This window comes from Syngnathus acus, chromosome 8 (genome assembly GCF_901709675.1).
Source record: "Syngnathus acus chromosome 8, fSynAcu1.2, whole genome shotgun sequence".
Taxonomy (NCBI): Eukaryota; Metazoa; Chordata; class Actinopteri; order Syngnathiformes; family Syngnathidae; genus Syngnathus; species Syngnathus acus.
The window spans coordinates 7,836,162-7,859,853 of NC_051093.1; the positions used below are offsets into that span (position 1 = coordinate 7,836,162).

The following is a 23,692-nucleotide window of genomic DNA, read 5'->3' on the forward strand; positions in this document are numbered from 1 at the left end:
TTAACATTCCTGACTGACTTTTGCTAGTCGACGTGTGTTATCACTCCTTCCTGTTTACTGATTACCAAAGAACAGGAAGACAATGAAGGAAGAACAATTCATTGGTGTTCCCTGTAATTTGTTTGACATTTCTCGCAAACAGCTTTGGTGTTCCTGTTACAGTTTGTATGGAAGAAATAGTAGTTTTAGAGGTTTCGTTTCAGGAATGAATGGCATTGCGTTGTCTTCTTGCATGTGTGTTGAATTTTTTTTCATTGTAGGTCAGGTGTGAGGGCACATTTTGACAATCTGGGTCAGACGAGCGTTTAAGTTGACGGGTGAGGCCGCAGTTATGTTTGCCAGTTTGCGCAACTCAATGAGAGTCAATAAAAGACGTGGCAAAAAAAAGTGTGGCTCTGCAAAATTTTGATTGACAGAAGTATAAATTCCTCAACATGTTTATTATGGCCAGCTAGCGATTCTTTGATGAATGACATCAGCATTTTCCCGTCCACTGATTGGTTGCTTAGCGCAACAAATCTTCCAGCCAACTTCAACTAGCAAAACACGATGGTAGCAATCTGCACAAATGAACACAATCATTGATAAGCATCTCGGGTGATTTTTAAAATGTGTGTTTTTGTCTCAATTACTCAATTTGCAGATGGCACGACACATTTGTGTGCTATTATCTTGCATTTTTGTATAGTGATGATTTCTCAAAGTGCAACATGATGGCAGTGAAGCGTAAATGGCAGCACACACATGCAGTGATTTGATTCAGTTAACGTGCGAGCCGGCAAACGTGTTGACACTGAATGGGTCCCTTTCTCCTTGACTGCAGGATATAATAGCTTGACACACCCTGAATGACAGACACACCCTGCTGCTAGTACAAACGAGAGCAGGCAAACGCAAGACTGGGTCACTGTGGAAAGGAGGAGGAGGAAAGAGATGGTGAGGTCAGATGCATGTCTCCATATTTGGTCATCCCATGCCTTCATCTTCATCCTGCATTGCGGTGCCTAGAAGTATTTGTTATTTTGCCACTTTGCTATTGTGCAAGTAACGTGTGCTTGTGACTGTCAGGATGATTACGCAAATGTTTTTAAGATGTGGTGGAGCATGTGCTGAGGAAGTCAATTATTTTAATACAAATGATTTGCATGTTTGACTTCATTTGCTTCATTATGTGTTGGGGAAATTGTTTTTGACAACACAGATGTCAGTTTTAACTCTGGCCAGACTTTCACTCAGCCTTGGAGAAGATATGTTGAGTTCTATTTTTCAAACTAGCTTCCACGTCAAGGTTGCTCATTCTGTTTTCTTCCACTACTCCTCACTTGTCCATTTTTCTATCTGGTCAAGCTCAAGTAATATAACAAGCTAACCTTTTGACCCCCCAGCTGACCTGTCAAATTCTTCCCACCCATCCTGACGAGGACCAGAGTGAGATTTATAGATTTTTCCACACAGACCAGGCAAATGTTTAGTGTTGTAGCTACTGCGCACACATGAGATGCTCTGGAACTAAACATATATGAAAACTCAGACACATTCCTCCCCATAATGACACATAGCAAACGTAAATCGCACGTTATTCCGAAAACGTGATTTTTGCCAGGAAATGCCGGCCATACCTCAGACTCCACCTCAAACATAATATGACTGCATAATAGACGATAGAGTAGCCATGTGTTAAATAATGCCATTTATTGATGCAATAGTCACAACATGTTGTTCATTCCAGGATGTTGCAACAGCATCATCTGGTTTGCATTTGGATTCAACTTCTAAAAGTTGTTTCTTCAAAAACCATTACCTTTGTACAGTTATCCCTCTTTGATCCAAGTTCTCACATGTCCCTAACTGTAACTTTAATTATTTCCCAACAATGTGTTGATTCATTAATCTTTGTTTCACAATGTGCAAGCAAACTCTCTTCCCCCCCCCCCCCCACTGTTAATGTCTCCCTGCTGGTTGTGGCATTTATATTGGCATTGGGCCCACAGTTCTACTTGGCCCAGTCTAGGCCCGAGAGAATATCTGAGGTAAACAAGTTCACGTTCAACTGGTCCATCTATTGTAAACTAGTACAAGCATTATTTCTTTCTTCTTTTTTCTTTTAGCCATGTGTTGCTTTCTGAATCCATTCTTCCATCAGATTCAAATGTCAAACGTTTTATTCAGTTATTGAGTTGTTTGTCAAATGTTTGAACATGGATCCACCTGCGCAAGCATGCAAGTCATTGCATTATCAGGTGTTTTGGAAGAGAACAAAGAAACCACATTATTCTGTCAGACGGCAATTTTCCTCCTTTATAATTGGTTAAACACCTGCAGGATTTCCCACGTCGTATTTACATGACTGGGCATGCTGTTGTCTCACCTGTTTGACTGACACAAACCTGTTTATACGACAGGTGGGCAAAAACCGATGGAGATGTTTTACGTGACAATAGTGTGGTTTTACCTCACACTAGCGTCTTTATATTTATATGGTATGATTTAAAGCAGAGGTCTCAAAGCTGCGGCCCGAGGGCAATTTGTGGCACATAGGATGATATTTTACGGCCCCCCCTATTTGACATCAGAGTGTGCATTCTGCTGGGAGTTTCTATTGACAGTCAATACATTTTGGCAGTTTAAAAAATATTACTTTATATTTGACAAATACAGATATTTAATATCTTTTCAACGATAACGTCCAGAATCCTCATAACACTAATTGATTTTGAAAATGAAATTCAGTGGTGTGTCTTTTCCATTATTGATCAAATCATATGAAAATCATACACAGACATCCTAAGTAGTAGCAATCATGACAGCTATTTATTTTGACTGAACGTTGTGCTCAGACAAGACCCTGTTGACACATATCTGGATGATGCAGTCCCCTCCTGAATAGTACTTATATGGTCAAAATAATTCTTACTATGCACATACCTTTCTCATTAAACACACTTTATCTCAACCCCTTCCTCCTCTGAGCTTTTTCAAATTCAGCTTTTTTGCCTGCTGTTGCCCCGCCCACTTGCTGTCAACTTGATTTCCGAGAGGACGTGATTGGTCCACAATATAACGCTACCCAATGAACGACGGCCGTTGATTAAAGGGGCGGATTCAACATGGCCGGTGCCCGCCTCGCTTTGGACCGCACCCCAGTGGGCAACGTACTCAACTAAAGTTGCGCGAGCCAGTTAGCTGCAAGTGGAAGAGGGAGGGCTGAAGGGAGAGGCGTTCAAAAAAAGATTGGAAAAAAAGCTAAGTAAGAGGGAGGAAAGGACCGCTTGTAGTGTAGACTCCCGACGAAACTGCAGCAGTCGACTGGAAAAAAAATAAAAGTTTTGACTCACGTCGACGCCGACTGAGCCACCATTACGAAGGCGTCCTGCACCGTTTAAGCAGGTAAACATTTAGCACTTTATCACTTTTCGCTACGGTGCTCCTCCATAATTCATTCAGATTGTCCGCCGATGACTCTAGCATACGAACCAGGAAGCCTTGCATGCTAGTTCAATGCGCTGCTTGGAGTGGCACCTCGTGGAACAGATGGCTTTGTTTTGTTTTTAAATAACGACATGAATAAACTCACAAACTCGCTGATACGAATTTTAATTGAATCTTTTTTAGTATTCCCGTATAGACATCGATACAAATGAGTCAAGTTTTGCAACCGCGTTGTGGCAGCTGGCCCGAGCTAAAAGCCACAAGGGCAGAGGCAGGAAGTGATTCGCTTGAATGAGGCCGGCCGGCTCAGAGTTTCAGCCCAACTGGGATGGAAATAAAACGGAAGGTGTATTTCGACTGCGCGCATATCATCTCGGTCGGATATATTATTAAGAGCTCTATTATTTCGCGGTTGAACTTCGGTGGCCTGCGTGGTCAGTAACGTGTATGGCTGGCGGTGTGACGTCACCACTCTACCGGGCGACCAGCCCTACCTCACCCAAGCACGTCACCTTATTGTCCGACGGTGCACTCCCTTTTTTTTGTTTAATTTTCTCTCTTTAAGCTTAATGTTTTCATAGGAACATCAACCACTGATGGAGCACACTGATTTATTTGGCTCTAGGTTAATTAATCTGATTGATCTAGTTCGTGTCGATTCTCCTCATGCAAACTGCACAGATAACATTTTGTGGATCGGAATGATAGTTCCACGTCGATATTTTTGGTTGCATATGTGTTGATTTGCCAGTGTTTCATCATCAATTTTTATTTTAAGTATCAGTGGCTGGTACCGGCAACATTCACGAGTACCCAATACCACCAAAATGAACTTTTGGCAAGTTCAGTGCTTTAGTTTGGCACAAGTTGAAAGTAGTTGAATGCACTATGGGTGTGTAGGCAGTGACTTTTAAAATGATCATGCAAATTATCTCCAGTAAAAACCAGTTTGGCTTGTGATTTCCACAGTTGACAAAAGTCAATTAGTCAAGCTGTCGGTATTTTTTCGGGACTGCAAAGAATTTAATTTTAACATAGGAAACCATTTAGTCAATTTTGTATTGACATTATTGGGTCGCCCAATAGACTATTTTGGGGTACTGGACCAGCTGCATATTTTTGTTTGAGGGCACCTTGATTTCAGTTTATCTGCCTACATTATTTTTTTAAACCAATGTGAGAGCCCTATAATAAAGGCATTTTGATTCATTTTGTTATACGGCGAGTGAGGTGAAGTCATTGTGATAGCTGGCTTTTACAAATGTGTGTGTATAACTCTCCTAATATATTGTGTTTTTTGGAAGCAAGCACTTTTGGGGCTTTTAATGGTGTTGTAAAATGAGCCCCCTTTTGAGATTTTTGGACTCCCTCTGGGCGAAGCACAATTTAAACGCAGACATGCAGGAATTTTTTTTTTTGTATTGTAACAGTGACTGTGTTTACGGTGACTTTTTAGTCTGGGCTAGATTATTTCCTTGTTTGTCGTAAGTAAGTGTGACATTTGCCGAGACCCAGTGGCAGTCGCTCAAAGTTGACTCAAGGGTTGCTCTTTGTAGTTTGTGGTGAGAATAAACCGATGATGCTCCACTCGCTGACAAGAGTTGCTAGCTAAACTTTATTCAGCAAAGGAAACCTGATTTATTTTTGTTTAAAGAACAGAAACAAATTTCAGGTCTCCTAAATTTGACATGAAGATCATCTTAGGTTGCACAGTGGCACGTTTTCTCGAAGTTTCCGCATTTTTGCATTTCTTTGTCTTGGTTCTTTCTCTTTTGTTTCCTTCACCCTTGGCTTCCTTCCTCTGTTTTTTTTTTTTTTTTACGGATTGTTTTTGCCTCCAGGTCAGCCCAGTCTTTCCTTTATACTCCCCCACACAATGCACACCTGTGTGGTTCAAAAAGCGACTAACAATACTAGGAAATGTTTGCCCTGATTAAAAGCCACGCTGATGAGCCTTCTTGGCAGCCAAGATGGACTTGAAATCAGTTCTTTAAATTTGTGTTTGTTTTCAAATGATCGCCTTTATAAAATGTCTAGGGAATCACTGTCCCATCACTCGTGAGGTATTTTTAGAACAGGCCCATGGGCGACTTGTATTTGGTCTTTCACGTGTTGGACGTTGGACTAGATTTTGCACAAACTTTGCCACAATCTTCTAAAAATACAAGGTCATTGGTAGGAAGGAAGCACAATTGTACTACAGCACATGTTGGGAAATCTATTTGACTTTTGCATCTACTGAGCACCTGGCGTGCCTCCATGTTCTGAAGTGGTGAATACTTTTGGAGATTATGCAACGCTCCCACCGCTGACGCCGAGCTTTCGAACGCATGCTTCGTCATGAGACGTGTTTCTGACTCCATTGGATGTGACATGTCAGCTGAATGAGGTCTGAGCACTTTGTTAAATGAGCCCATGGTTTGGACGATAATGCAACAGTCATCCGTTTACCTTCCTCACTTGGGAGGAGCCAGATAAGGTGGTAAGGCTAAAGTTCAAAACGATGATAAAGCGATCAGGTGATAAATAAACCGGAACAAAGAAGTGCCATGTTGGGTTGCTGATGGCTTGTAAATGACGTCCTTATTAGACCACCGCCCTTTTACCAACTGCCCATCCAGTCTTTCATTTATCAGAGAAGGTGTTGACGATCAAAGAGCGCTTTTGCATTAGGATCGTTAAAACCCGCCTCTTAAAAGTCTGACATGGCATTAGGTAAACTCCACTGGACACCATTCAACATTCAGAAAGAGTTTGACAAGATTTCTGGCATGTAATTGTTGAGATTTTTGGAGTTTTTGGCTAAAGTTTCTCCACATCACGAGACCATTTTCTGTCGACCGATCAGGGAAGTACAAAGTGTGTCAAAAGTTAGCTACGGTATAGCCGCAATTGATTTGAACACCCTGTGAAATAGAAGGAACCAAAAAAAAATGCAGCGTCAAGTGCTGCTTTGGTGGAAACTGAACTTGATGATTACCGTTCAAGTGGTCTTGGTTTTGAGGGGAATGTGGAAAGTCATTTGGGATGTCGAGCTGTTAAGCGGCAAAGTCATTTTCCAGAAAGGTCTTCATTTACTTCTCTTTGTGTGCGCCCAAGCGAATGCCACCGAAGCCACTAAATCTCCACGCCGTGAATTTCCACCCTGTTTTATTTCGATTCTCACTTTCAGGGTGCCAAGGAGAGCCGACTGCATCATGTGCAAACGTGAACCACAAATCAAACAGCAGTTTAAAAATCTCCATCGTATGAGAAGAAAGCTGTGACTCATTGATTGGATGATGTAAGCTTCTGGGAACACAGCCGTATTTATTTATTGACACGCATGTCAATCCACGCGTATCAATCCACCACCATAAAGCCCTGAGCAAGAACAGGATGAGATTTCACAAGTATGACTGTACATGGTCATTCTGTGTTCGAAGGCGTCACTGACGACCCCCCTCGGTTATTACAGTAAGTCAGGAAGTCAGTGAGGCGGAAAGGAATGAGTCTGATGGGGGGATGTATGGGCTCCCTTTACGGAACCCGCGTTGACCCGCTTTCCCAGTGGAGCAATTGAGAGCTATTTAAATTTCAGGAGCAATTTTCTTTGCATTTGTCAGTCTTATTTCACAAAGTGCAAGCTTTGTTTATTGCTCTTGTAAATACTGTTCAGTCGGTAAATGCGGTCGGCTTTTCTCACTTCCTCCTGCTAGTTTACCATTTGTTTCACGATAGTATTGTAGCGTACTAATGTTTAATCATCTGTCAAACTGTAAACCTTCCCCTACTTTTTTTTTTTTTTCTTTCTTACTAGATGTTGATGTCTGGATCAGTTATTTTTATCAAATGCCATGTCGACAATATTTAAATAATAGTTTCCTGGTGCATCCTTTAGAGCAGAGCAACAGGAAGGCTGCTGTCTTAGCCAACAATTATGTCTGGGTGGGTTTCATGACCGTTTTGGCTACTGTTGGAACTCGATGTCAGTCGGAGGCAAGGTCCGCATCGACGGTACTTTATTCCTCTTTTCGATGTAGAGCAGCCCTGGTCAAATTAACTGTGGCTATTTTTGTATTAAGGCGCTCTCTTGAGATGTCGTTTGAAATGTGCCGCCGTATTTTCTGTGTCAAGCGTGTGCAGTCAACAGAATTATTCTTAGAGCCATGCAGAGAGAAAAAAATTAAAAACTTTGCGGCAATGCAACCAGATTTGCAATCTTTTTTTTTAAGCTAAAAATTGAGTTAAAAGTAAGCACCACCATTTTCTACATAGCATCTTCCAAATACATGAGTTGAGAACAAGTTTGGTTTACATTTTTGTCATGACCTTGCCACTTCGCTTTGCACAATAGTATTTGGCTTTCAGGCTCCAATCAGCTTAAGTGCAGCAGATGTTCGCCAAATAAATATTTATATCCACGTATTGATTTCGGCTTAATGTACAGTATGTTTGGCGTATTTAAATCCTTGTAAAGCTAAAGCAATGGCAGACTTTAGATAAGTGACTTTTTGTCTGCGTTAAAATACGAATCCAAAAGAACGAACCGTGGAAGACGGAGAGGCAGGGAGGAGGCATAGTGGATAAAGTAGACATTTGTGGAATTTGTCTCTCCCTGATTGAGAGGGTGAGTATGGCAGGAATGCGACCCTGAAAAGACTGGATAAACAGCGGAGGGGGGGTTGGAGGTTGTTGGTCTTATGGGGAAGCGGACAGACGTGTGTCCTAAGACCTAGAAAAAGGGCTACGGAGCCATCGGATAGCGACGGCATCACCAATTTCCCCTCTAGTTTCACAGGATGTAGGCGTCCAACAAGAGTTGGGACTTGGAGACGCTTTGGACAATGATGGATTTCAGCTGCAGCCTGGGGAACTTGATGGGAGGATTGGGGGAGGGAGGGAGGGAGGGAGGTAGGGGTCATGAGAAGAATGATGTTCTCTCTGCTTTCTTTCTCACAGATCCGGGTTAATGTGGTGGAACGGGTACAAGACTGTTAAATGACCTATTTTGAGGGTCAAGGGTCTGTCAGCTTTTTTGAATACAGATGACGGTTTAGTTTTATTTGGCTCGTTGCTGGAGATGATCATTAACTAACTGCCCGAGCGACATTAAGCTCATAACGAATCTGAACGCGCTTGAGGGGGAAAGTGTTTTGGCATAAAGTGGATCTGCAAAAGTCACGGTGTCATGAAATGACGTGTGACGCTGGAAATGCTCTTCCTCTTTTCAACCGCCTTTTTCTCTTTTCATAAAATGGCGCTTGACTGCAATCTCTCTTCACGCTTTCATAATGTTGAACATGAAGGATTTGGCAACAGTTTGTTTCCCATTGGAGCCTTTTGCAATGTACTCTTGGCTCAACAGCTGGCCCAAAGTATTGTTTGACGTAATTACAACTATAATTTTTTTCGTTTTGTTTTTTGCAAGAGGCCTCCAGTGTCATATTCCATGTTTTGCATGTGAGCATAATCATGCAAACCTTTCTGGCCATGCAATAACTCGGCAACAACTCTGGTAGTGCTTGAAAATAAGAGCTGAACTAGTAAAGTCCGGATCACCAAACCTTATTGTCAGGAGACTCTTTGTCCTAGTTGACTTATTGCTGGCTCTCAGCACACAGCCTTCAGCACACAGCCCTCTGTACTGGTAATACCCGTCGAGTCACTTTCTATTGGCGTTGAACCGCAGCATTCCCGGTCAACAGGCTGCTAGTTAGAAGCTTTTCAGATTGTAGGCTATATGAAATATGGCGCAGTATGTGCATTAACACTGCAAGGGCTCGCAAGACTCTATTTTTAAATTTTTTTTTAATTTACTGGAATATATGGATAGGAGCGGGCATAAAGATTTATTTTATTTTTATATTCATTGATTTTTTTATTTATAATTATACATATATTTTATATATAATATATCTATATTTAGCATGATTCTGAAATGGTAATTTTTTTTTTTGAGCTGACCTATTTCAAGGAAGCATTTTCTGTCGTGCATGATTGCTTGTGAAAGTAATAAAGCGAGCAATGACTCACGTAGCGAGACTTTAGATTTGGTGTCAGTCCTGTAAATGTTGTTATATTACAAAACTAATTCCACTTTTTTTTTTTTAACAGCTACCATGGCAGACCCAAACAAGTATCTGTATGGGGACCGGAACCTGATCAACAACCCACTGGCACAGGCTGACTGGGCCTCCAAGAAGCTAGTATGGGTTCCCTCAGAGCGCCTGGGCTTCGAGGCCGGCTCCTTGAAAGAGGAGCGGGGCGACGAGTGCTTGATCGAGTTGGCCGACTCCGGTAAGAAGATCAGGGTGAACAAGGATGACATCCAGAAGATGAACCCACCCAAGTTTAGCAAAGTGGAAGACATGGCTGAGCTCACCTGCCTGAACGAAGCCTCCGTGCTGCACAACCTGAAGGAGAGATACTACTCTGGGCTCATTTATGTAAGTTTGAAACACTGTAGAATTTTGAAGAAACATCTTCCTGGGGGATTAGAAGTTGTTATACCATACATTTCAAATTTTTTCTTTTTTAATCTATTTACGGGCTCTGTCCGATATTTCCTCCCCAGCCCTTGTGGGTGGGTGTTGACTCTGAACAGGAAGCCGTCTTTGATACGAGGGCATGGAATGCAAACGACATTGTAATTGATGTTCATTATTTGTGTTTATACCCCATGTCCTGCGCTGTGAATAATCTGGTTTGTTTGACCGACCGGGGTCACTGCCTTCCTCGCTCGCTGTCGAGTTTGAGGCGCCTCCAGGCTCCGTAGGCACTCATGGGAGAGCTTGTGCTTCCCAGAGGGAAAGATGCCTGATACAGAATCTTGGGCCGGCAGCGCAGGAATCAGGAAACCAAAAAAAAAAAACTAGAAGCGGAAACTTGGATAGAAAAGAAAATTAAAGTGGGCACTGTAGCTTTTGTGGTTTTCAAAGTGTGTATTTGATGTTGGTCTTGAATCAAAAAATGATCTGCAATCTGATTTTGAGAATTGACTTTGGTTTCCCAGTTTACAATGCAGTCCAATTCAAAACTTGGCCTTCATTTTAAACTCCTCGCTGGGTGGGGTTGACGTTGCGTAATATAGACGAGGAGTCAACCCGAACAGAATTGATGAGAAAGCCTCCACCCTTTCCTGAGGCCAGACCGAATCTTTCAGCAACTTGTCCAGAACATAAAACGAATGTGTAATAATAATCAATATCCCCCCCACCCCAGTACAGATGAATTGCTCAACAAATACAGATGTTTTCAATAAATAATTTTCTAGGTGTCAGCCAACTTTGAATCCCCTTTTGAACCCGTCGTTCCTTTCTGTTCCGCAGACATACTCTGGGCTCTTCTGCGTCGTCATTAATCCCTACAAGAACCTGCCAATCTACTCTGAGGAGATAGTTGAAATGTACAAGGGAAAGAAGAAACACGAAATGCCGCCTCATATCTACGCCATTACGGACATATCTTACAGAAGCATGATGCAGGGTAGGTCACCGGCCCACACACACTTTGTACAGAACTAATTTCGTGCAACTTTTTTTGCAAATGACTCGCCATCCCTTTACATTTTTGCATGCCATTTTATTTTGACCCACATCAGAAGAGTGTCGGTTTTACTCAAGGCAGTTTGTAATTAGCTTTGTCAGCAGCAACTCCTTCCAGTTGCTGCAAGGCGGATGTTGATTTCCTGTTTTGTGGCGAGACTGTTCCGGCGATACAAAGCACATGCGATAATTTAAGATAGTTAGTGTACTTATTTACGTCTGCCTGATCTTTTTACAGATCGTGAGGACCAGTCCATTCTCTGCACGTGAGTTGCAAATCATTCACAGTCAAAATGATCCCCCCCCACTATTTGATTAGTGATATTTATTTCTGTCCATATTTGTGTAATCTGTTTCTGTTTTGATTATCTTTTTGTGTTTGGCTCTTAGAGGCGAGTCTGGCGCCGGTAAGACTGAGAACACCAAGAAGGTCATCCAATATTTGGCTCATGTGGCCTCCTCTCACAAGACCAAGAAAGATCAGGTAAGCCAACATACTTCTCCCGTCAGCTAAATGACTAAACCTACATGATGTGTTTAAAAAAAAAAAAAAAAAAAAAAAAAAAAAGATTCCCCATTGTGCCCTGAACTCCTGACTGAAATCTTTAGCTCACATGGTGGTGGTTGCATACGAATGCGTGTGACTAAATGGATTATGTAACATCCGCTACTCCATCATTGTATTTTTGCGCTGAAGACATAAAAAAAAAAAAAAAAAAAATAGCCACCACAAGAGGGAGACATGTTTTATAAACAATTGCGCTGATTTAGAGACGCTCTTTGAGACTTTGGACAAATATCGTAGCGCACATTGCTGACGCTTGCTTTTTCGGGCTTTACTGCGTCTGACACGAAAAAGCAACCGTTAAGAAATCCGTCTGGCCGCACGAGAAAGTTTTTGTAGCCGGCCGGGCTTTTGCGACTCGCAACTGAATGTGGTTCAGGCAAAACCACATCAGTGTCCATCATTCCATTTTTGAGGTTGTCGTATTTCTCTCTTCCCATCAACAGAGCAGCTCGATCCTGTCACATGTGAGTTAACTCTCTCGCCCTTTTTATTCGTTCTTTCTCCCCACCTGCTTCTGTCATCGCCGTCCCTCCTTCCAACTTCCTCATCCCCCGTCCCTCATTGGAGCACATTGCTGTGGGAGTTGTTTTGTGTCACCGAAGGGTCACTTCGTGAATCTGAAGGGAGTTTGTTGTCGGATTAGCGGAAGCTGTTCCTGTGAAAAAATTCAGCCAGACAATTGTAGGATAGGTGGGGAGAAGGAATCCTTATCAAGCACTTTGTGGCCTTCATGTGGGGAGTTGGTAGCCAAATTTTGCCTGGCTGAATTTTTCCAGATTTCTGTGGCTACTTGGTGCGTGCTCTTGTCCGAATGTTTTTTTTTGTCCAGGATCTGCTTTGCAGTTTCCCCGTCCCTCAGCCAATGCATTTAATTACTAAGCAGCTTCTAACATGTTATGTAATTTTTAAAAAAATATTTGTTTATATAACATAACCAGCAGATAAGGACGTTTAAAATAAAAAAAATGAAAGCACGTTTTTAACAAGTTTAATTCTTAGCGTCACTCTTTGAATTCACTTTTAATGTTTAATAAAAAAAAAAAAAATTGTTGGTGAGAATTTATTTTTCAATGTTCTAAACTACCAATCTGTGCAAAAAGATTTTTTCCTCCTGGATCTTTCCGCTCTGGTGATGGCTCTGAGGTTCCCTGGGTGTGATGGTATCTTAAGCTGCCCAAGATAATTTTCAGGTGTGATAATAAAAGCAGCTTGTTAATAACAGGGTAAAATGTTTTTCTCACCAGGGCGAGCTGGAGAAGCAGCTTCTGCAGGCCAACCCTATCCTGGAGGCATTTGGAAATGCCAAGACAGTCAAAAATGACAACTCCTCCAGATTTGTAAGATATCATCGTTTGGGTTTTATTTATTTTAAAACATCATCAACTCAAACTAATTGCCTTTTTTTTTGCAGGGAAAATTCATCAGGATTAACTTTGATGTCAACGGTTACATTGTTGGCGCAAATATTGAGACCTGTATCCTTATTTTCCTGCAACGAACCATTTTTTTTGCCAGATGAGGTGCTATGTGTTTCTTATTTTGGGGTTTGTCCGCATCTGAAACATTGCCCCTTGACAGACTGATTGTTAGATTTGCTGGAGAAGTCCCGTGCCATTCGTCAGGCCAAGGACGAACGCACATTCCACATCTTTTACTACCTGCTCACAGGAGCTGGAGATAAATTGCGTGGTATGCTCAATACTATCAATCACTTTGAATTATTTGGCAAAAATGTCTTCCCCTACTTTACTAATGAGCGCATTGATCTCCTTTCTCTAGCTGAGCTCCTACTTGAAAATTACAACAACTACCGTTTCCTTTCCAATGGGAATGTTACAATTCCGGGACAACAGGACAAGGACCTTTTTGCAGAGACCATGGATGCTATGAGGATTATGAGTATCCCAGAGGATGAGCAAATCGGTAAGGCCAATGTTGACCCGTTTGAAATAAACCGGCTTTTGCTATTTTCTTTAATTTATGTTTTTTTTTTTGGGATGTAGGCATGCTGAAGGTCGTGGCTTCTGTGCTGCAGCTGGGCAATATGACCTTCAAGAAGGAACGGCACAATGACCAGGCCTCCATGCCTGACAACACCGGTAGGTCCTTCCAGTCCCTCTCTGATAATAGAAACTAAATTATATCTTTAACCGCTGTTTTCTGCTCATCTTCCCCCTTCCTGCCTTGATTTTTTTTCTTTTCTTTTTTTTTTTCCAGCCGCTCAGAAGGTCTGCCACCTCATGGGGATGAATGTCACAGACTTAACCAGGGCCATCTTAATGCCCAGGATCAAGGTGGGTCGAGACTATGTCCAAAAGGCCCAGACCCAGGAGCAAGCCGAATTTGCTGTGGAGGCCTTGGCTAAAGCCACATATGAGAGGATGTTCCGCTGGTTGGTTATGAGGATCAACAAAGCCCTGGACAAAACTAAGAGACAAGGAGCCTCCTTTATTGGCATCCTGGATATTGCTGGCTTTGAGATCTTTGAGGTAAGCCAAAGTAAAGTATGCAGATACGACTATATCTGTTAAAAATAGTGGAACCGACTGGATACCATTATCGTTGTGATTTTTCCTCCAGCTGAACTCCTTCGAGCAGTTGTGCATCAACTACACCAACGAGAAGCTGCAGCAGCTGTTCAACCACACCATGTTCATCCTGGAGCAGGAGGAGTACCAGAGGGAGGGCATCGAGTGGAGCTTCATCGACTTTGGCCTCGACCTGCAGCCTTGCATTGAACTCATTGAGAAGCCTGTGAGTTGGAGGGGGAGGGAGATTTTGTGTACATCCATTTTTTTATTTTTGGTAATGAGCGTCACTTTCTCCCCATTGTGTGCAGGCCAGCCCCCCTGGTATTCTCGCTCTGCTAGATGAAGAGTGCTGGTTTCCCAAAGCTACAGACAAGAGCTTTGTTGAGAAAGTGGTCCAAGAGCAAGGAAACCACCCCAAGTTCTTTAAGCCAAAGAAACTGAAGGATGAAGCCGATTTCTGTATTATCCATTATGCAGGCAAGGTGAGCAGGCAGACATGTTGAGGATTTTCTCTTCTTCTATAGTCCTCATCAGTACTTGTCTCATCACCGCTTAATTTGTATTTTGTTTGCACGCACTATAAATGTCCACAAATGGATATCTTCTCTTACTCATCAGGTTGACTATAAAGCGGATGAGTGGCTGATGAAGAACATGGACCCTTTGAATGACAATGTTGCCTCGCTGCTCAACCAGTCAACAGACAAATTTGTTTGTGAACTGTGGAAGGACGGTAAGTCTGGAAATGCCCCAAAACAGACACTTAACACTTTTCGACACAACTTAGTCAGTAATCGTTGATATCTAACCCTATCTAAGCATTTTAAATAGTCAACATAAAATTAGCCGACACACAAAATGTTAAGTTATGGTAACGCTAACAACGACTAATGTTAAATTATGCTGAAGCTAACAATGGCTAATTCTTTCTTGATTACATTAGCATAAAGTAATGCTAAATAAGGGAGTGTGTTCCTATATTTTTCCATCTCTTTTTGATCATGTTGCTCAGCTTTTAATGGGGCCAAAGTGCTGGGTGTGGACAGTGTTTAATAATTCAAGCTTGCCGTTCCTGTTTTCATTTCACATTTCTTTCTCTTTACTGTCTGGTGTGCGTGTGTGTATGCACCTTTGTTTTTACCCTTTCTTCAAATGTGTTCCTTTAAAATTCCTCTGTTTGGCTCCATTTTGTACGTTACATTTGGCCCAAACGTCTTTGCTGGCTCTCAGAGGTACAGAATTCTCAGAGAGCCTATTTTTATCAGCGTTTTCCTATACTACACTCAGACTCAGGTGACAAGGTTTCTTTTTTTTCATGTCTTCTCCTGTCTGGCGCGCAATCAAATGCTTTGTTTGCTCCATCGGTTTTCCCCTCCATGTTCAAATACCTGCTTTGGGCTACATCAGTGAAATGTTCAAGCTTTTTTCTGTGCTTTACTGCTTTTCAACTTTCCACTTGTTGCTCCATCATTGAACTCTCCCTTTCCCTCTCCCATGTAATAGTGTTGTGTGGGACTCCTGGTGGTGGTCATGGGTACTACAGAAAAGGGTATACGCTGCATGGGTTTGGTGTTATTTTTTTTCCCCCCTTTGTTGGGTCATCACAACAATAAATGCCCACTGTAATGAGTGTCACTTTTCCAATGCACATGAACATCTACACATAGTTTTCACCCCAATCTACTGTGTGAATAGTTGCCATTCACCCGCTGCACTGTTTTGCCATCCCCGTTGTTCTGTGGTTGTAATCTTTTTACACTTCACTGGATTGTCCCCCCCCCCCCCCTTAGTTTTGATTTGCATCCCATCTAGTGTGGTGTTATTGTTTGGTGTTTTCTGTCCTCTACTTTTTTTCTGGGTGGTTGTCTCCCAAGAGAAAGTGGATGACCTATTTTGTCATGCATTTGTAGATGAATTCTTTGAGTCATTTTTTTATGCCTTTTGTGTCTTGCCCTCTCTTTAGTGGACCGCATAGTCGGACTGGATAAGGTTTCCGGCATGTCCGAGATGCCAGGTGCTTTTAAGACTCGCAAGGGCATGTTCCGCACCGTGGGCCAGCTCTACAAAGAGCAACTGTCCAAGCTCATGGCCACGCTGAGGAACACAAATCCAAACTTTGTTCGCTGCATCATCCCAAATCATGAGAAAAAGGTCCAAAAAAAAAATAATAAGAAGAAACCCGCTGCAAGGTTGCTGAATATCCTCGTTTTGTTTCACCAGGCAGGAAAACTGGATCCTCATCTGGTTCTGGACCAGCTAAGATGCAATGGTGTTCTGGAGGGGATCCGTATCTGCAGACAAGGCTTTCCCAACCGAATTGTCTTCCAGGAGTTCAGACAGAGGTAGCCAAATGTTCTGCCTCCCAATTCTCACTGAGTCTGTATACCCAATATTACCTGCTCTTCTCTCAGATATGAAATCCTCACTCCAAGCGCTATTCCCAAAGGCTTCATGGATGGAAAGCAAGCTTGTGTGCTAATGGTAAAAGAAAAAAATAATCTGTTCACGCGTCAATGTGAAGATTCACACACAAGACATGAATGTGTTTCTTTTTCCGTCAGATCAAAAGTCTGGAGCTTGATCCTAATCTTTACCGGATTGGCCAAAGTAAAGTTTTCTTCAGAGCTGGAGTTCTTGCTCACCTGGAGGAGGAAAGGGACATGAAAATCACAGACATTATTATTAGTTTCCAGGCTTGGTGCAGAGGCCATTTGGCCCGCAGGTAGGACTCAGGGTTTAATTATTAGTGTTGCATCCAGAGATGTACCATTTAGTAAAAAAAAAAAAAAAGACTTCTTTCTTTCCTCACTTATTTACTTTTTGCTTTCTTTTGCAGGGCTTTTACAAGACGTCAACAGCAGCTGACTGCAATGAAGGTGATCCAAAGGAATTGCGCTGCTTATCTCAAACTTAGAAACTGGCAGTGGTGGAGGCTTTTCACCAAGGTAACAATCTTTCGTGTTATTTCTTGCCGATATTTTGCACGCTTTGAGCTTCTTTTTTTTTTAATACCAAAATACCTTCTCAGGTGAAGCCCCTACTTCAAGTAAGCAGACAGGAAGAGGAAATGCATGCCAAGGATGATGAGTTGACCAAAGTGAAGGAGAAACAGATCTATACACAGCAACAGCTCCAGGAGCTGGAAGAACAGCATCACCAGGTAAAACAAAAAAAACGAGTGGAGGAAAAAAAACCATTTTTAATTTTTTTTTAGCACTTTCCCCACAACGCTTAAATGCTGTGCTTACTTTTTTGTAGCTGAGTGCTGAGAAGATGGCCCTCCAAGAACAGCTACAGGCCGAAACGGAACTCTGTGCTGAGGCTGAAGAGATGAGAGCTCGCCTGGCTGCCAGAAAGCAGGAATTGGAGGAGATCCTCCACGATCTGGAAGCCCGTGTGGAGGAGGAGGAAGAGCGTGCTTCTCAACTCATGACGGAAAAAAAGAAGATGCAGCAAAATATTTCTGTGAGTTTTGACACGACCGCTTTAATGAGGCTTGTGCGTCACACCTAAATTCTTATTCATTTGGAAATAGGACTTGGAGCAACAGCTGGATGAAGAGGAGGCAGCTAGACAGAAGCTACAACTGGAGAAAGTCACCACGGAGGCCAAATTGAAGAAGTTTGAAGAGGAAATCATGGTTCTAGATGATCAGAATGCCAAACTTAACAAGGTTTGGATATACAGAAAGTCAAATGTATATCAAATGATATCATGCAATTAAAAAAACAAAACTGTTTGTGAATTCAGGAGAAGAAATTGATGGAGGAAAGAGTATCCGAGTTCACCACCAACCTCGCGGAAGAGGAGGAGAAATCAAAGAGCCTGCAAAAACTGAAGACCAAACACGAGGCCATGATCACAGACCTTGAGGGTAGAATGGCAGTTTAGCTTTTCAGTACATTCTGCATTTCTTCTCGACAAACTCATTGTTTTGATGTTTGTCTCAGACCGACTGCGCAGGGAGGAGAAGCAGCGCCAGGAGGTGGAAAAGAACCGACGCAAACTTGAGGGTGACGTCACCGACGTACACGACCAAATCGCCGAGCTGCAGGCCCAGATTGCCGAGCTTCGTGCCCAGTTAGCCAAAAAGGAGGAAGAGCTCCAGGCTGCGCTAGCCAGGTGTCCATTTATGACATAGCTCCTCATTTTGTAATACTAGCACTGTTAACTGTTCAGCGGTAACTCAAACCATTGGCATTTTTAGGATCGAGGAGGAAGCGGCACAGAAGAATATGGCTCAGAAAAAGATCAGAGAGATGGATGCTCAGTTATCTGAACTCCAGGACGATTTGGAGATGGAGCGACAGTCCCGCGTCAAAGCTGAGAAACAACGACGGGACCTCGGAGAAGAACTCGAGGCGCTCAAGACGGAGCTGGAGGACACTCTGGACTCCACCGCCGCACAGCAGGAACTCAGGTTGAGCTCATCGTCCTGACCCCGTTATTCAGTCTATTGTAGAATTTCACTTTAATTTTGCGCTCTCTGCCCAGGACCAAACGTGAGACAGAAGTGGCCCAGCTGAAAAGGTCTCTGGAAGATGAGGCCAGAGTCCATGAGCAGCAGATGGTTGACATGAGACAGAAGCATAGTCAATCTTTTGATGAATTAAATGAGCAGCTGGAGCAGGCAAAACGGGTATTGACATATTTCTTCTACTTCACACCTTTTTTTTGTTTTGTATGACAATACCAACAAATCAAACTCTTCATCCTCCAGAACAAAGTGTCAATGGAGAAGGCCAAGCAAGCTCTGGAATCTGAGAGGAATGAGCTTGCCATCGAGCTGCAGAGCTTGATGCAGGGAAAAGGAGATTCCGAGCATCGTAGGAAGAAGGCCGAATCGCAGGTTCAGGAGTTGCAGCTCAAGTTTTCGGAGAGTGAGCGCCAACGGTTGGAGCTCAATGAGAAATCTACCAAAATGCAGGTATACTTGACTCGGTTTTTTTATTCTTTGTTCTCTCACATATTTCTAACCCACATGTTCCATTAAGTCAAACAATATGGCTGAAACAGTGATAATTTGATACGTATATTAAAAAAAAAAAAATACTCGTTTGTGACCATCCACAGGCAGAACTGGAAAATGCCAACGCCATGCTGAACGACGTGGAATCAAAGTCAATCAAGGCAACCAAAGACCGCTCAACACTCGAGTCTCAGTTCCAGGATGTCCAGGTATACTCTCAATCCTATTGAAGTACATGCAGCTTGTGCTCCTACTGGAGATACATTCATTTTGTCTGTTTCCAACAGGAAGTGCTTCAGGAAGAGACCCGGCAAAAACTGTCAATGGGCACACGTCTGCGCCAGCTGGAGGATGAGCAGAATAGTTTAAGAGAACAGCTGGAGGAGGAGGAAGAAGCCAAAAAAAATGTGGAAAAGCAACTTCTAATGGCACAAGCGCAGGTACACAAAAACACAATGACATTTTTTTGTCAGTGTGAGCATATTAGCAGTTTGATGTTCGACCGGGTTGTACGGGTTAATAAAAATGCAATATTGCCTTCCTTCTTGCTATTAGATTTTAGAATTCAAGAAGAAGCTCGAGCAGGATTCTACTTGTTTGGAGAGTGCTGAAGAAGTGAAGAAGAGGGTGCAACGAGACCTTGAATCGACATGCCATCGCCTGGAGGAGAAATGCTCAGCCTACGACAAATTGGAAAAAACCAAGACGCGCATCCAGCAGGAGTTGGACGACTTGCTGGTTGATCAAGACCACCTCCGACAAATTGTCTCCAACCTGGAGAAGAAGCAAAAGAAGTTTGACCAGGTGAGCTTGCATTTGGAATGTTGGGATTATTTTGGTAGTTGTGCTTCAGGAATGACTGGCGGCCTTGTTGCCATCTTCTCTGTCCAGATGCTGGCAGAAGAAAAGAACATCTCTGTCCGCTATGCAGAGGAGCGAGATCGAGCTGAAGCTGAGGCCCGTGAGAAAGACACTCGTGCGTTGTCTTTGGCACGTGAGCTCGAAACTCTCATGGAGCTGAAGGACGATCTGGACCGCAGCAACAAAATGCTCCGGGCTGAAATGGAAGATCTGGTCTCATCTAAGGATGATGTTGGGAAGAGTGTATGTTTTCATTTCAGAGATGTTTCCCTTTTTTTTTTTTTTTTTCTTTCTTTTAACTTTGTGTCCTCATCACAAATCTTAAATTTTCTGCAGGTTCACGAGTTGGAGAAATCTAAACGTTCAATGGACCAGCAGTTGGAGGAGATGAAGACTCAGCTTGAGGAGCTGGAGGATGAGCTCCAGGCTACTGAGGACGCCAAGCTGCGTCTGGAAGTCAATATGCAGGCCATGAAGGCTCAGTACGAGCGAGACCTGGCGGGACGTGACGAGATGGGTGAAGAGAAGAAGAGGTCTTTGATCAAGCAGGTGAAAAGCCTCCTTTTTTTTTTTTTATGCTTATAATGGAAGATGAAATAAAATGCATGCCAATTTTAAATTGAAATCTGTGGATGTCTACGCGTCAGGTCCGTGAGATGGAAATGGAGCTGGAAGATGAGCGGAAGCAGCGCTCAGCTGCTGTGGCTTCACGCAAGAAACTGGAGCTGGACCTGAAGGAGCTGGAAGCGGGCATTGACATGGCCAACAAGAACAGAGAGGAAGCTCTCAAACAGCTGAAGAAACTCCAAGTAAGTCACTGTTGATAGCCCTCAAAATGCTCGTCTCGTCATTTGTTTGTTTTTAAACTTAGTTTTGTATGCTCCTTAGGCCCAGATGAAAGAACTTATCAGGGAACTGGATGACACCCGTCTGTCCAGAGAGGATATACTTGCGCAGAGCAAGGAGACTGAGAAGAAGTTGAAGAGCATGGAAGCCGAGATGCTCCAGATGCAGGAGGTCGTTATTCACACCACCTCACCATTTTTTTACGCTTTCATTTTGAAAGTCACGAAACCTGAATACAATCTTGACGTTTCCGTGCAGGAGGTGGCCGCTGCCGAGCGTGTGAAGAGACAGGCGCAGCAGGAGAGGGACGAGCTGCAGGATGAGATCAATAACCAGGCCACCAAGAAGTACGACCTTTCTCAAATCGCATGTTCATCTTGACATCCCATGACACCCCCCCCACCCCCTCCTCTTTTTTTAACCAACCACAGTGCTCAAGCCGCAGAGGAGAGGAGACGTCTGGAGGCTCGTATTGCTCAGTTGGAGGAAGAGGTGGAGGAGGAGCAGTGTAATACGGAGCTGATGAATGACAGGATGAAGAAAGCAATGCTTCAGGTCTGTGTGTTTGGTCCTCCAAGTTTTATCTATCTGGGTGATGGTCTCACTGACAGACTTGCATTCTCTCCCTCCCTCCCTTTCTGCAGACTGAGCAGATGACTGTGGAGCTGTCAGCGGAGCGCAGTGCCGCCCAGCGTGTCGAAGGCGCCCGTTCCCAAATGGAGCGTCAGAACAAGGACCTGAAACTCAAACTGCAGGAGCTGGAGGGAACCGTCAAGTCCAAATACAAAGCCAATATGACCGCCTTGGAGGCTAAGATTGCTCAGCTGGAGGAGCAGCTCGACTTTGAGACCAGGTGAAAGCATCAGCAAGCGGTCGAGAGTGATTCTGGAGCTTCACGTCGCCAGTCTGAACGGTGTTCTTGTTTCACCCTTTCACTCAGGGAGCGGCAAAGTGCCTCCAAACTTGTGAGACGCACGGAGAAGAAACTGAAGGAGGTTGTGCTCCAGGTGGACGATGAGAGACGCAACACTGAGCAGTACAAAGACCAGGTCTGGTTTTCTTCATTAATATTTAATTTGACCTCTGAGATTTTCCCAATCTTTGTTTTAATGCTCATTTTTGTCTTCCAGGCGGACAAATTGAACTCTCGCTTGAAGCAGCTGAAGCGTCAGCTGGAGGAAGCCGAGGAAGAGGCTCAGAGGGCAAACGCCAACCGAAGGAAACTGCAGCGGGAGCTGGAGGATGCCACTGAATCGGCAGAGTCCATGAACCGCGAGGTGTCCAGCCTCAAGAGCAAGTTGAGGTGAGGAGAGAAACCATAATTGGATCACAGGTCACGTTTGACATGCTTTTTTTTTTTTTTTTTCTTCAGTTACTGGTATAAACTCTAAATTGTTGGACTCACTTGTTTTCCTCCGTTCTAGACGCGGCGACCTCCCGTTCACCATGCGTCGCATCGTGACCCGCACTGGCGTGGAAAGTGATGATGAGCCCGAGGCCAAGAGCGAAACCCCTGAGCCCAAACCTGAATAAATCGCTAGCGACGCTTAATTGGTCATCAACCAAACCGTTACCAGACAACTCCAAATTCACGTGAACACGATGTCAGTGTATTTACAAGCGACATGCAAAGACCAAGTCATCTTCTGTGACTGGCTGCTCATTTTGACCGTGACAATCTATGCACATAGTTAAGACGGTAAACCCGGACAATCGCCACGGCAACCGACTTGGGGCCGCCCCCCCCCCTCCTTTTTTTTGACAAATAGTTCTTTCTCTGCGGAAAAATGAATAAAGGACATATTTTTATAAGGAGACATTCAAACTATAAAAACCCTAATGTAGGATCTATTTTTCTAATTGAAGAAATGAGCAAACAGAGAGAAGTATAATTACTGGAAGGGGACCAAAGTAATATCTCAATCTATAGATTTGTATTTTATGCTGAAGTTTGTACTATGATTAAGAATGGAAGTACATGTTTGTGGCTCTTGCTTGCGCTTTTGCCTTACAATGAAGGTTTATATGCTCAAATGTATCGCACCAATTTAACTATCGACATGTGACTATGCTTTTGAGTTTAATCATTTGATGTATACACATTTCATGAAGTTAAAAAGGGGATGACCCAATTCGAAATGACAGGTAGTGAAGGATTGTGACTGTGCTAAAATTCTCTAATTTTGCACTGAGGTAATGAAACGCTTAGCCAATCCGTAAGCAACCACTGCATCCGTGTTTCTTTGAAACAAACTCAGATGCTTTAAAAATATTGAAGACAACCTGCACGTCCTAGTACATGCAAAGAACATCAACACACGCTGTGACCGTAAATGCAGCCCCCGCCCTCCCCCCTGAATGTTTATTGATCTTTTGTGTTGTTACTGTTGTCTTCATTCTTGTTCAGGGTAAAGTTCAAATGGAGTTGTGGGGTAGGTTATTCCTAAGGGCACACACACTGTATTCTCAGGGCACAGCTTATTGAGTGAGGGAGGAGTGGGTTAGCATAGTCACAAAGGTTGAGCAAGTCATCCTAATGGGATAGAAGGACATAATTGATCACTGTAGCCTGTGTATACGTTACTCAAAATGGCAGAAGAAAAAAAAAAAAAAGATTCAGCATAAATAGTAATACTTGTAGCACAAAAACCCTCTTTTTTTGCAGAATGCAACCATAAAGCAGCCCTCACACGCTGTGCTCAAGGGTGGCTTGGCTCGCTCACACTGCTGGGAAGTGAGAGGAATGTGTTATTCTAAAATCACTGCTCAAATGAATTACCTGTACGCACTTAAAAACAAATTAAAGCCAAAAGGAAGTATAAAAAAAAAAGCATCTCATTTATGTAATGTTTATCTGCACCTCAAGAATTGAAGCAATGTTGTGACTATGTGGTATTACAAATAAAGAGGCTTTAAAAGGAATTCTAGTGTTTTTTTGTTTTTATTAACTACTGCACACCAC

At 43.1% G+C, this 23,692-nt stretch overlaps 1 protein-coding gene across 2 annotated transcripts; it reads left to right on the forward strand.

The window, feature by feature from the left end:
- The first annotated feature begins 3,134 nt into the window (after nucleotides 1-3,134).
- Nucleotides 3,135-23,652, forward strand: LOC119125602 (myosin-9-like). 2 transcript variants are annotated; one of them, XM_037256230.1, is made up of 41 exons: nucleotides 3,135-3,387; nucleotides 9,526-9,857; nucleotides 10,740-10,896; nucleotides 11,194-11,221; nucleotides 11,346-11,439; nucleotides 11,967-11,987; nucleotides 12,768-12,860; nucleotides 12,935-12,998; nucleotides 13,114-13,212; nucleotides 13,303-13,446; nucleotides 13,527-13,622; nucleotides 13,741-14,012; nucleotides 14,104-14,277; nucleotides 14,363-14,536; nucleotides 14,673-14,787; nucleotides 16,018-16,205; nucleotides 16,275-16,396; nucleotides 16,466-16,535; nucleotides 16,616-16,776; nucleotides 16,891-16,999; nucleotides 17,083-17,214; nucleotides 17,313-17,519; nucleotides 17,590-17,727; nucleotides 17,805-17,928; nucleotides 18,005-18,176; nucleotides 18,262-18,474; nucleotides 18,549-18,693; nucleotides 18,775-18,981; nucleotides 19,128-19,232; nucleotides 19,311-19,463; nucleotides 19,579-19,827; nucleotides 19,915-20,127; nucleotides 20,221-20,433; nucleotides 20,532-20,693; nucleotides 20,773-20,901; nucleotides 20,989-21,077; nucleotides 21,162-21,285; nucleotides 21,375-21,583; nucleotides 21,671-21,779; nucleotides 21,861-22,033; nucleotides 22,155-23,652. In XM_037256230.1, the coding sequence occupies exons 2-41, from the start codon at nucleotides 9,531-9,533 to the stop codon at nucleotides 22,261-22,263; spliced, it is 5,883 nt and encodes a 1,960-aa protein (XP_037112125.1). In that variant the 5' UTR covers nucleotides 3,135-3,387; nucleotides 9,526-9,530; the 3' UTR covers nucleotides 22,264-23,652. The 2 variants fall into 2 exon arrangements, with proteins under 2 accessions (XP_037112125.1, XP_037112126.1); XM_037256231.1 differs by lacking the exons at nucleotides 3,135-3,387; nucleotides 11,967-11,987 and having other exon boundaries at nucleotides 9,531-9,857.
- Nucleotides 23,653-23,692: the final 40 nt, after the last annotated feature.